This window comes from Dermacentor variabilis, chromosome 9, assembly GCF_050947875.1.
Source record: "Dermacentor variabilis isolate Ectoservices chromosome 9, ASM5094787v1, whole genome shotgun sequence".
In the NCBI taxonomy this organism is placed as follows: domain Eukaryota; kingdom Metazoa; phylum Arthropoda; class Arachnida; order Ixodida; family Ixodidae; genus Dermacentor; species Dermacentor variabilis.
The window spans coordinates 147,261,033-147,274,554 of NC_134576.1; the positions used below are offsets into that span (position 1 = coordinate 147,261,033).

At 46.5% G+C, this 13,522-nt stretch overlaps 1 protein-coding gene across 4 annotated transcripts in view; it reads right to left on the minus strand.

Annotated features, from left to right (window-relative positions):
- The window catches only part of LOC142557795 (uncharacterized), a 148,917-nt gene that overhangs the window by 40,419 nt on the left and 94,976 nt on the right, over positions 1–13,522 (minus strand). For all 4 annotated transcript variants that reach the window (XM_075669917.1, XM_075669915.1, XM_075669914.1 and 1 more), the window contains exons 7-8: positions 3,035–3,091; positions 1,803–2,358 (exon numbers count right to left, since the gene is read on the minus strand). In XM_075669917.1, the coding sequence (XP_075526032.1) occupies positions 1,803–2,358; positions 3,035–3,091 (613 nt within the window). The remainder of the gene's footprint in view (positions 1–1,802; positions 2,359–3,034; positions 3,092–13,522) is intronic.

Consider the following 13,522-nt stretch of genomic DNA (forward strand, 5'->3'; position numbering starts at 1 on the left):
AGCGGTACCTGATAGATAACTTTGCGCCTGTATTCAGTGAAACGAGATTTATGATTTGTGGTGCACAGGGCGCCAAAATGCACCAAAAATCATAAATCTTGTTTCACGGACTGCAGGCGAAACACTATCTATGAGATACCGCTGAGCTGTGGAAAAACTTGTATAGGGCAAACAGGACAGTGTTTCAATGACAGAGCTCGTCAGCACAGCAGTAACCTAAAGAATGGCTATGCGAGTCATTTAGCAGGACATTGCAACAAGTATCCCTGCACACCCATATTTGAAAAAACAAAATTCATGGGAAAGGACAAGGTAAGAGGGCAAGGGAGATAATATAGGCTTATTACATTAGAAAGGAAGGAGCTACATGTGCAAGTGCTCCCTTTCTTGCCTTGTCGGAAAATTAAATAGCTTTTTTGCATGAAAGATTATGAAGTAGCTGATTTTGCAGATGTGTTTGTGACTGGTGTACGCATGTCTATGCTGTAAATGGTATAAAATGGCTGGAGAATTTCAAATAAACTTCCAGTGGGCAGTCAGTGTTTGTCTGTGGTATTTGTTTCCTTGTGTCCTTGTTTTATTTGCGCCATTCAACCTCAGTTCTAAATATCCTCAGCCCTCATCAAGATCTTAGAAATGTATGGGCTCCACGAAGTGTTTGCATGCCAAGGCTGGCTGCGTGACGTAATGGTGCCTCCTATCTTCCTTCCTCCATGCCCTGGAAGCTCGCGGGTAGGCAGAAGTGGAAAACTGAAGAGGTCGTGAGTTTCCTACTGGGTGGGTCTCTGCTTCCTTCTATGATGATAATGATAACATGCTCTCGGTTTTGATTTCAGTTTTGTTAGCTGCAAAGCATTGACGAAAGGAGGGCTTTGCTTTTATGCATGCGCAGGCTTGGCAAAATTTTTCGCTAACATACCGTTTTGGCGCAAGATGGTGCAAAGGATCACTCTCGGCGTAGTTTGGTGCAACTGGCACAGCTGTTCCACCACTGAAAGACCTGAAGTTAGGTCTACTGCAGAAATCTTTTTCCTTTTTTTTCATGCACCCCAAAGATTTGACAAGTGCATATTACATTGTAGGTACCATGAAAGAAAAAGACTGTAGCACGAAGCTGCAATAGAAATCCACAGGGGATTTTCAAAAAGAAAATTCACTTATGAAGAAAGACTTCTACAGGTCCTGGGACTGCCTTTCATGAATAGTTGCTTTACTCTCCAAGCTAACCAGGAGGTAAGCAAATCACAGAGCAAGGCCAAATTAATTGATAACTCAAAGGTAGGCATAAAGCCTGCCTAGTTCACGAAATCGAGAATCATCCCCTGTACTGAACCATAAAGCTACAGAGGGCTTCCCCAAAACTGATTTGCCAATATTGCAGGTGTGGCATGTACTTATCCATTCCACTCTCAGCTTTGTCATCTGGTACAGCTCATTGTCCCAAACAAAGGCTATGAGACGATGTTGTGAGTGGGTGGGGTAGTCCAGATCAATTATGACTTACAGAGCACCTAAATGTATGCCCGAGACTGTGTGTCCATCCATTGTCTAGCTGCATTGAAATCCATCCAAGACTGTCTGGCCGCATTAAATGTGGCCAAGAGAGCTGGGAATCAAACCTGGTGAACAGATGACCATATGAAAAAACAGACCTTACTTGTAAAAATTCTGACAACGGGGACACCAACAAACTAGAGCCACTTCTAGAGTCGTTTCACTTTCACCTCAGTCAAACCAGAGAAACTAAAAGAGAACACAAAACTAAAAAGCGCAAAGGAGCGAAACGTAAAAATAGTGCTCACCTTGCTTCTTCCTACCCTTCTTGGCGGGTGTGGCCTTCTTTACAGGCTCAGATTTCTTTATGGGCTCTGCCTTTTTAGTGGGCTCCATCTTTTTTGAAGACTCGACCTTCTTGGCAGGCTCGGCCTTCTTAGCAGGCTCGGCCTTCTTAGCAGGCTCGGCCTTTTTAGCAGGCTCGGCCTTTTTAGCAGGCTCGGCCTTTTTCGCAGCCTCAGCCTTCTTTGGGGCCTCAGCCTTCTTTGGTGGTTCGGCTTTCTTCTCAGCCTCCTCCTCAGATTCGTCTTCCTTGTCCACGCTATTCTTCTGGTTGGAGTCCTCTTTCTCATCAGACTCGTCCTTCTCATTTGATTTGTCCTTTTTGTCGTCCTCATCCTTTTCATCAGAGTCATCTTTCTCGTCAGACTCATCCTTCTTGTCAGACTCGTCCTCGTCAGACTCCTCTTTCTTTGCTACTTTCCTCCGCTTGGCAGGAGTGCTGATTTTCTTTGAAGGCTTGGCCTTCTTGACTGGTTTCTTCTCTTCCTCCTCCTCCTCCTCCTCTTCACTTTCCACAGAATTCTATAAAAACAAAAACATCATCAGCTACTAGTTTCTGCTCGCCTTGGGCCAGTTACACACTGCAAAATGTCATAAACACAACACGTCAAAAATGCAACTGCAGCAGAAGGAGACACAAGCCTAAGTGAATGACTGATTTTATCACTGTAGTGAAGAATGCTGCGGAATTAACTGGGCCAGAGGTACTTTGTTCACTTACACCAGTCAACTCTTACCGATAAGAAGACCGTGGCTAAGTTGAACTAGATACGGCAAAACATGCATTACTATCAAGAACATAAAGGGCACAAGCGAATAACTAATTACATACATACATACAACATTACATACATACATTAGGGTAATTTAGCTGCCCGGAAGTCTATTGGCAATTTCCAATTGATAAGCACAAGTTGAGGAAACTCACGAAGTACAGCATTATAAAACAGTGAGAATAGGTTTTTTTTTTTCACTGTTGCTGCAATGATCCAGCTCTTCAAAGAGCAGGCCCGTGCAGAAAATGCGGAAACCAAACTCTCACAGGGCTGTTTTCAAAGCAGCTAACTTATTCTCGCTTTGACGAATGAGTGATCCCACCAACACTAAATGTTTAACCACTCTAGAATTGACACGCGAGAAGGTTCCAATGCAGGCAGATTACAAAAGACAAAGATAAAAAACAGTGCACCAAATTTACCTCGGACTCGACCCCAGACTCGTCTTCATCAGCAGGCCGCTTTCGAGCTGCCTTCCCCTGCAAGACCAGTCTCCTTAGTACTTTGCTGCACTAAACCACCAGCGAATAGTGTAGAACCCACCAAGAACCCTGTGGAACCACTTTATCAGATACAAACAAAGGTGACTAAGCACTGAAAGTTGCATGTTTTCAGTTCGTTATGTGGCTGCAACAGGTTGCTGGAAAAAAAGCGCCCAAAAAAAATTTATCAGTGCGCAGGGCCAGAAAACAGCTTTATATCGCGTAAAATTACTGATGTTCGTGGAGTCCTAACTCGTCTTTCACGCCACCGAATGCACATACAACTTGTTATTGCATGTACAATTATATGTTATGTAAAAAGTATCAGTGGGCCACTAAAGTTCGAGGACAGACGACAAGATTTGCACTCGCTTTGAAACAGTTTCTCGTCTGTTCTTGCTTTTCTTCGCTTGCTCACCGGTGTACCCTGTTTCCGACACATCATGTGACAGGGACACGCAGCCTGCGAGTGAGCCCAACCGTAGACGAGCTACAGTATGGCGACTCAAGGCTCACCAGACAGATCGTCGCCTGAACGTAGTACGATTCAGACGCACCTCGAGCCGCATTTTGTGTCAGCGGTGACGGCAGAAGGGCACACATGCAGTGTTCGCGACTATCTTTGCGCAGTGTCCACACCTGAGCACAAGTTCAGTTTGATGGACCAGCAAGGCCAAGAACAAATTTCGGCCCCTTGCGACAGCGAGTTCATTATTGTGCAGGTTTCTGTGATGAGCTCTCTCATTGCTAAAACTCTGTGCCCAAGATACCAACACCGTTATGTGAGTGTACACTGCGATACCAGGCTCGGTCTGGCAGTGCAAATGGTGCTGCCATGCACTACTTGTGGCCCTATTGAGTCCCAATGGTCCTCTCAAAAGGAAGTGCAAGGGTGTTTGAGGTGAACATTCGCTCAATGCAAGCTGTTCAAGCAATAGAGAAAGGGCAGACAGCTCTGAACGATTTCTGGGCCACAATGAATGTGTCGCATCATGGTTTACACCACAAAGCATTCCAGGGCCACTTCAAGGGGCTTCTTAAGGAGGGACACTGCTTTCGTATTGCAAAAAATGACCGAAAAATCGATTTTTCGAAAATCACATTTTCAGTTTTTATAACCCTTTCTCTACCTGATTCCAAAATATCTTCCCTGAAAACCACTTAGAAGTGTTTAAAAAAATTGCTGTATCAGCCACGGCGACGAGAAGTTTTGTGGAAATCGCAAAAAGACGGTGTTTTTCAAGCCACGATATCTCCGTAACGGCGCAACTGAGCGCCGCCATCTTGGTCGCAACAGAAAGAGCATTTCTTAAACTTTAAATCGGACGTTTTCCCGGCCTCCTCCAAGCGAAAACAAACGCAGAAAAAGCAAAAGTTTCGACATCTCGCAGAGGTTCCTGATTGGTGGCGCGCGCCATGTGACAACGGTGCGCGGCCACGTTGGTCTCCGGAACGGTTGCCCCTTGCAACGGAGGGCGAAGTGCCGCACATCGTCTGCTCTTCCCGCAGCTACCGCAGCAGCTACATTCTCCATCACCCGTATCACGAGCCTCTCTATAGTTTCGGTAGCTGCTCCGAAGCTCCGTGGCGTAGTTTCGCGTTGGATCTCGGCTGTGATCATGAATAGGCGACGGCGCAAGAAGAAATACAAAACTTCGCAACAATATGGCAGCCATAAGTGCAAGTCTCTGATGCCCAAAAGTAAAGCGTCGTCAACAGTTTCCAGTGCTGATTCTGCTGATGTTCAGTGCAGCGCGGACATCGTGGACACGATGCAGCAGTTCCCTCAATGTATGGATGCCTCAGACCCGCAACCAAGCACCTCGCGTGCAGACTTTTCGGACCGCCACCGACGTATCTTGTGCGCCGACGTCTTGGACCCGCGATCAAGCACCTTGTGTGTGGAGAAATGCAGTCGAGATTCGGCAGTACAATTCAGGCTCACTTGGAACCGCACTACATATCGATAGAAGCTTCTCGTGGGCGAGCCGAGACAATGCAAGCATCACTCAGTTCTGTTTCGGCGACCGAGAGAAAAATGAAGCTTACAGGTGAGAGTGGAAGTTGTGCCGATGTGGAGCTCGCGGATGAGTTTTTGGTTGTGCAGGTCACAGCATTGAATGCTTTGTACAAGAATGCCTTGTGCCAAGAATGCTCTCAGCCTGGACTGACTGTTCATTTGGGAACAAGGCATGGATTGGCTGGACGAATGCCACTGACCGGCAATGCCTGCGGCACTGTTGCAAGTGAATGGTCATCACCGCGAGTAGAGGGTGGTAAGGCTTTTGACGTGAATATGCGTGCAATGCAAGCAATTAAAACCCCAACAGAGGGGCAGCTGCACTGATTGACTTTTGGTCAGTAATGAACGTTTCACACAGAGGCTTGCACTATAAGACATTCGAAAGACATCTGAAATCAAAATTGAGGCCCGCTGGTGAGATGGCTGCGGCAAGTCTTCTTTCTGATGCTGTGGCAGACGTGTGGAAAGTTTAAAGCGAAATGGACCTGACATTTACAAAAAATGTGACGGTGGCCTATGACGGGACATGGATGACACGTGGTCATGCATCCCATATTGGTGTGGGCACAATAATTGAATTTTACACTTGTCTGGTGCTTGACTGCATTGTGCTCTCGAACAGATGCCATGGATGCACGCTTGGGCCGAAAATGAATGGAACGAGAATCACGTGTGCCAAAAGAACACCGATGCAAAATCAAGCTGAATTGAGGTCAAGGCAGCGTTGATCTAGCTCAGAAGGTCGCTGGAAAGGAATGACCTCCGCTACACATCTATTGTTTGTGATGGGGATAGCCGTAGTTTCCAGGCCCTTTGTGAAGACAAGGCTCATGGCTTCATTACATTCAACAAAGAGGACTGTACCAATCCCGTGAAAAAGAGGATGGGTACAGCCCTGCGAACACTTGTCTCAAAAAGCAGAAGTAAACCAATTGGAGGGAAGGATGGCCTGACCCAAGACCTAATCAAAAAGCTCACCAATTATTATGGCATGGCCATACGTAACAATATTGAAGTATATGATATGCAAAGGGCCATAATGGCAACCTATCATATCACTTCAACAGATAAAGGCCCTCATCATGAGCTCTGACCCCTGAGCTGGTGAAGACACCGGGCTGCAGAAGCTGAAGGAAAAGCTCCACCAGAACATAAGTACAAATTGGCAACACGTTTCAGCTGCGTTGCTGCCTGTGTATCAACGCCTCTCGGATCCTCAGCTACTCGGCCATTGCCAAGGCAAGAAGACTCGGAATGCAGCCGAGAGTCTCCACTCTGTCATTTGGTCAATTCTACCAAAAGAGCAAAATGCTTCATTGATCGCAGCGGAGACAGCTGTCAATGAGGCAGTCTGCAAGTACAACGCCGGAACGCTTCGTGCATACAGACAGTTTCGTGCCTCACTTGGCTTGAAGCCAGGAAAGCATTCCCTTCAAAGAGCTGCAGAAAAGGATGCCCTACGAAAAAAAAAAAAAAAAAAAGGCGTCTAAAAACATCAGATGAAAGGCCACATGCCCAAGAAGCCCCGCTGTGCTAAGGACACCAAGGAATACAATCCTGGTGCATTTTAGTAGAGTGGAGGCAAGCCAAAACTTTGAAGGCCCTTTTCTAGAAACTGCTTTTGCCTTTCTGCTCAGTTTGCGGAGCCGATTTCTTTGTTACCGTTTGGCCTATTCTGACTTTTTTTCTTGTTCCTTGGGCTACAGTGCAGGTCGTGACATTCTTGCTTTTAGGCCTGGACGTTTTATAAATTTATGATGTGGCTATTTGTTCACCCTGAAAATGTGCTCGATATGAAGGTAACATAAAAAATGACACTCCAAAATATTTGTGTTGAAAAAAAAAAAAAAAAAAAGCAAGAATGTCACGACCTTCAGCGTGCATTTAGCTATGCAGTCAGTACTTAACAAGCCTTCTATCACGTTTTTTAAGTTCCCCACGCTCTTCACAAAGTTCAAGGTTGAAACATTCTGCTGAATCAAATTTAATAAAAATGTTCTCAAGGTATCACTCTGAAACTTTTATGGAAGCATCAGGGAGACATTCTAAACATTTGAGCCAATTTTCATCAAAATCCATGAAGAAATAAGGAAGTTCATTTTCAAAGCCACGTCCCCCCTTAAGCAGGCTGCAGAGGAGGCTGCCAACAACATCTTTATGGATGCTGAAGCTGCTGTGAAGAAGGTGTACAGCGAGATGTAGGTTGGCTTCACTAAAATTGGGACCATTGTTCATGATAGCCCTTGGCTGACACACAGTCATGGCTCCCACATTGAGGTTGGATGCATAACAAAATTCCACACAGGGCTTGTGCTGGACAGTGTTGTTCTGTCAAACTTCTGTCTTGGGTGTAGCCTGGGCCCAGTAGAGAGTGACCCTACATACTTTCCGTGCAGGCAGCCGCATCGGTGTAAAAAAAAACACTGAAGTTGGCTCTGGGCAAATGGAAGTGGAGGCCGCAGTGCAGCTTTTTGGCCGGTCAATGGCCAAGAATGACCTGCGATACACTGCAGTCGTCTCTGATGGAGACGGCCATGTTTTCCAGGTTGCGAGAGGAGCAGCCATATGGTTTTTTGGCAGTCACAAAAGAAGACCGTGTAAACCATGTGAAAAAAAGAATGGGCACTCGCCTTTGCTCCATTGTGAGCAAGGCCAAGAAAGGGGAAACCACTGGGTGGCAAAGGTGGGCTCACACAACAGTTGATAAAAAAAGCTCACCAACTACTATGGCCTGGCTATCAGCAAGAACACTAACGATGTTGCTGGAATGGAGAAAGCTGTCATGGCCACGTATTGTCACGTAACACCTACTGACAGTGACCCTCACCATGAGCTGTGCCCCCCCGGCCCTCTCAGCTGGTGTGAGCAGAGAGCAGCAGAAGCGAAAAAAGAAGCACAGCCTGCTCACAAATACAATTTTATGAGCAGAGTTACCCAAGCCATGCTGCTTTTGTAGCAACGTCTTACAGAAGTCCAGTTGCTGAAGCACTGCAAAGGTGAAAGAACCCAGAATGCAGCTGAAAGCTTGCACTCAGTTATTTGGTCAACAGTGTCAAAGCAAGAGCATACCTTATGCTTTGCGGTACAGACAGCAGTAAACGAGGCAGTCATGAAATATAATTCAGGGAGCCAAAGAGTTTACTCGGAAATGTGTGCTACCTTGGGTGTACATCCTGGTGCCCTTGCCATCCAGAGGGTTCAAGAAAAGGATAAAGAACGGCTGAAGAAGGCATCAAAAGCCCACCAAACAAAGAGGCAAAGGTGTAAAATGCCAGACAGCAATGATTCAAAATAATACAGCCCTGGTGCTTTTTAATAAATCTGCAGTGCTTTTAAAACATTGCAGCCAGTTTTCTCAATTAGGTTTTTTTTGTCGATCACTTCGCTCGTGGAAAGCGTAGCACCACAATGGCTGGACTGATTTTGGTCCAGTTTCTTTTGCTGTGATCCATAAGCTGTGCTGTACTTAAAGACAGTCTTGAAATGTTTCTTTATCTTTCCATTATTTAATTATTTCACAATAACTACATGGCTCCATGCAGTGAAGCACAGTCATGTGCATGTTATGATAGGCAAAAAATTATTACCGCACTAAAAAAAATTAAACACTGTCTTGGTGTAGAGTAGACATTTCGGCAAACATGCGAAGTATTCCCAGCTCCCTATCGTGTTTTGTTACTGTGCCAGGCTTTCCACAAGCAAGGAACTCAAATTCTTATAAAACAAATACTAATCAAGATATCTTTATGAAATTTTAGATTTGTCTATTTATTGCAATGTGCAATGTGTGTGCTAAATTTCAGCCCTTTCTGTCAAAAAACAAGAAAGTTAGTTCTGCTCCCTTCCTCCTCCCTTAACTTAAAGGCAACAAGCAAGGAATGCACGAATGCGGAGAAGGCTGCCGTGTTTCTTCACATGGCTAATCAAGAGGCCATCGACATGTTCAATACCTTTCGCCTAACGTCAACACAACAGGAGGACTAAGATGCCATCGTTCAGAACTTCGCAGACTGCTGCACACCGCAGCGCAACAAGACGTTTGAAAGATGCACCTTTCATTCCCAAATCCAGAAAGAGGGACCGATTGACAAATTGCTGCAAGATGTTCAGATAAAAGTAGACATGTAGCTTGTGTGTTGAACAAAAGATAGGAATAGACTTTTGCAAGGGTGATGAGCTTGAAGCAAGTCAGACGCAAGTCTGGGATAAAAAAGAGCAAGGAGCGAAATTGCGTGATGTCGAGAAACGCGTTCTGAGGAGCATGAGAGGCGCGCAGCACAAACGCGTTTGAACGACGCGTTCTGGAACATCCTGCACGTCAATGCACATTTTGCAACAATGTCCAGCATGAAAAAAAGCCTGCAAAAGTTACAGAAAGCGAAATCATTTTGCTGTTTGCTGCAAAACCAAAAACATAGTGGCAGGTGACCGTCTTAGTGATGCATCTGAACAAGAAAGCGAGGTCAAATTATTCACAATGTGAATCAGCAGCGTAGCAAACGATATAGGACATGACTAGTTAATTGACGCTAAAGTGGGAAGACAGACAGTGACCTTCAAAGTTGACACTGGAACTCGAGCAAATTTATTGCCGCGTTCTGTTTGAAAAACTTGGCCATGCGACGAAAACATGCCCTAACAAGATGCTGCTGAAGAGCTACGAAGGAAATATCACCGAGTACTTTGGGACCGGCTCTTTACCGATTTCGGTTGGTGATAAAAAAAGTACAAGCAAATTTTTTATCGTAAAAAAGGGCAAGTAGGCACTGTTGGGACTTTCGAGATGTGAGCGTCTCGTTGTCCCATATTGCGCTCACGCAATTTCAAGTCAGCCAAATCTGAAGGAACACATTGCAGGGAAATTTCCAGACTTGCTCAAGGGTCTTGGATGCGTCAAGGGACATTACTCTATATAGCTGAAGAAAACAGCAAGGCCTGAAGCTGTACCTGCAAGACATATTCCACATGCAAGGCAGGCTGCGCTCCGCATGGAAGCCATGTGCATCATAATGAATATGGAGGATGCCTGTGGACTGGGTGAGTCCGCTTGTTATTGTTGAAAAGGCGGTGGCATCCACATATGCATGAATCCTTGACATACAAATGAAAGAGGATATCGAGGGAGAGTTGGCTGGCGATACTTATTTCAGCAAACTTGACACCAATCGTGGATTTTACCAGATACCATTAGACGAACAGTCGTCCAAAATATGTACTTTCAGTTGTGGGGGTTCCACTCTGCGTGCGGCTAGGGCTGAAGGCGAGCTCCGGATCTAGCCCCACGCAGTCGCTTTGTGTTACTCCCCAACCCGTAGTGCGGGAATCGCGGCTAAGTCGGGTTCGAACGAATAAGGCAACCAGCGGCGTCAACTGTAAGAACGTTTATTGCTACCGGCAATAAGGAACGCTGACAGAGAGACGTCCTCTCTGTAATAGTAATAAAGAGGCTGGCCTCGTTGCCCGGGATAGTCAGGCAACGTGGTCGCTCACGGGTTGCGGCAGGTACTCCAGTCTGGCACGTTAGGGGTCCGGCCTCAGAGAGAGAGGGTCTCCCTCGGTCGCGCTGTTTTGTACCTTTTTACGTGGCTGAGGGGAATGTCCTCCTCGCCCGTCAGCTACCTGCCCGCGAGTCGGGGCGGAAAGGCGCGCGTGCGTCGTGAGAGCAAAGGAGAATCGGGAGAGGGCATAGTGCGCCTCTCTCCTGTCTATGCCGGCTCTCGACGCGACGGCGCGGGGGAAGATGGGCGTGTGTGCTGCCCACACAGTACACCGTATGGCTGTTAAAGGTGCCCGAGACTACCGTTTGGCATGAGTTCTGCATCAGAGATATTTCAAAGGGAAATCAGTCAAGCACTGGACACACTGTCTGGCCTAAGAGTATACATAGGCTATGTATTGGTCTGAGGCAACACAAAGGCTCAACATGACAGTTGTTCAAGGGCAGTGCTTAAGGCGACAAGCTGGTTTTCCTCAGAACAAAGAAAAGTGCATCTTTGGTGCCCAAGAAGTCAAGTTTCTTGGAGACGTACTCACGAGGGAAGGACTTAAGGGGGAACGTGGCCCTTGAAAACCGAAAGATTACGAAAAAGTCGATTTTTTGAAAAACAATCTCACGGTTGCATGTCTCATAAACTACCTTATTTTGTAATTATCAGCACCTAATTCAACCGCAAAGTAAAAAAAAACAACTATACTTTTGAGGCCACTGCGGCCTACAAAACGCATGCAAATGCTGAAAATGCATGCAAATGCATGCAAATGAAGTCAAACTTCGCACATGTGCCGTTCTCGGACCATGCGGCCTGCCCATGCCATCTTGGTGTTGTTTTGACCGTGAAGTAAAAAAAAAAAAAACAACTATACTTTTGAGGCCACTGCGGCCTACAAAACGCATGCAAATGCTGAAAATGCATGCAAATGCATGCAAATGAAGTCAAACTTTGCACATGTGCCGTTCTCGGACCATGCGGCCTGCCCATGCCATCTTGGTGTTGTTTTGACCGTGAATTCTTTGTCTCTGTCCGAACACATGCTTCAAGTGGAACTACATTCATGGGAGAGTGGGAAAACCTGCGTATCTTTTTGACTACAACACCCATTCCAGCAGTCTTCAACCCGCAAAGGGGAATCAAGATAAGTACAGATGCGTCAAGCACAGCTCTGGCAGCCGCACAGTTGCAAAGGCATGATAAACGCTGGCAACTGGTGGCGCAAGGTTCGCGTGCACTTGCGGAAACTGAAACAAGGTGCGCCTAGATTGAAAGAGAGATGCTAGGGATCACCTTTGGGTGTGAAATCTTTTGCGACTTCATTGTTGGCACTAAGATGGCTGTGGAAACTGAACATCAGCATTGTTGGCGATCGCAAAGAAGGACATCGCAGAAATGCCGCCTTGTTTACAGCGATTTATTCTTTTTCGACTGATGCGATTTCAGTGCGACTTGTACTTCTTGCTCGGCAAAGGGCTGATACTAGCCAATTCTTTGTCCCGGATAGCAGCTCCAGAGAGTATTCGAACTACCGAAGGTGAAGACATTAGGATAAATACAACACAAATACTTGCAAATATCATAAGCAAACATACTAAGCAAAAACTGAACAAACACAATATGACAATGAACTCAAGGAAGTAATAACGGGCCTGCACCTTGATAAATTACCTGGCCCTTTCACCAGTCTGCACTCGGAGCTATCATACCGTATTTACTCGCATAATAGGCGCACCCCCAATTTGGTCGCGGAAAATCAGATTTTTTTTTATTTCCATGCATAATAGTCGCACCCCGAACTTGGCACTGTGATCAGTACCGCATTTACACAATTGAAAGCCGATGCCCCCCCCCCTCCATCTCGGGTGAAAAATACACGCACGCACATTCCACAACCTAAGCTTATTAACGTATTTGCTATACTACTAGTCCTCATTATTGCTGCTGCCATCGCAGCTGCTGAGGACCCACAGCACATACAACATTGTGAAAACCAGTTCTTCCGTTAACCATCGTTAACTACCGATACCCCCCTCCCCAAAGCCAGTGAGCACGACGACCTAACGCGGCAGTAGAAATTAAAAAAGAGAGAAATAAAAACCATCAACGAGCGAAAAATATTCTGCCATCAACTATCAATGATACCCCCCCCCCCCCCCCCCTCCAAACCACCGCGCGGATGTAAGCTTTTCGCTACCTTCGCTGAGGCAGCTCGTAAAGTTGGGCCACTCTCAAAGGCCGGGCAACTCGACAGAAGCGACAGTGTCATCGCCATCAATGCTCCACACAGGCAAAGAAAAAAGAAAAAAAAGCCACATCTCCCCATTTTGCAAGCGGCATGCAGTGCGTGTGGTCGCATGTTCTGCAATGGGGAAGTACAGTAGCTACACGGCTCCATTCAAACTGAAAGCTGTGCAGTATGCACTCGAGTAGGGGAACCGTGCTGCAAGCAGATATTTCAGTGTCGGAGAAACAAGCATTTGTTACTGGCGAGGTCAGCAAGAAAAACTTCAGGCCACCAAGAAGTTGTGACAGGCCTTCTGCGGTGCAAAGTCCGGAAAGTATCTGTAAGTGGAAGGAGGAGGAGGAGGAGAAACTTTATTATTGCAGAAACCGTTGCGCGGTTTATTCCTTGGTGGTTCCCTCTGACAGGGCTCCACTGGCGATCGCGGCTCGCCGGGCCTGGTCGAGGGTCGCCAGTTGGCTTCCCAGGTCCAGTTCGGAGAGTCTCGCCTCCCAAGACCACGTAGTGAGTGTGTGTGTTGTGACTCGTGGCGAAATTGCGTCGCCCGGACGGTCAGTGCATTCATGTGTTATGTGCGCGAGTGTCAGAGCAACTCGTTCAACACTTACGGGGCCTTCAACAGGATGGTTGTGCAGTGTCACATAGAGCAGACTGAGGCACGCAGAATTGCC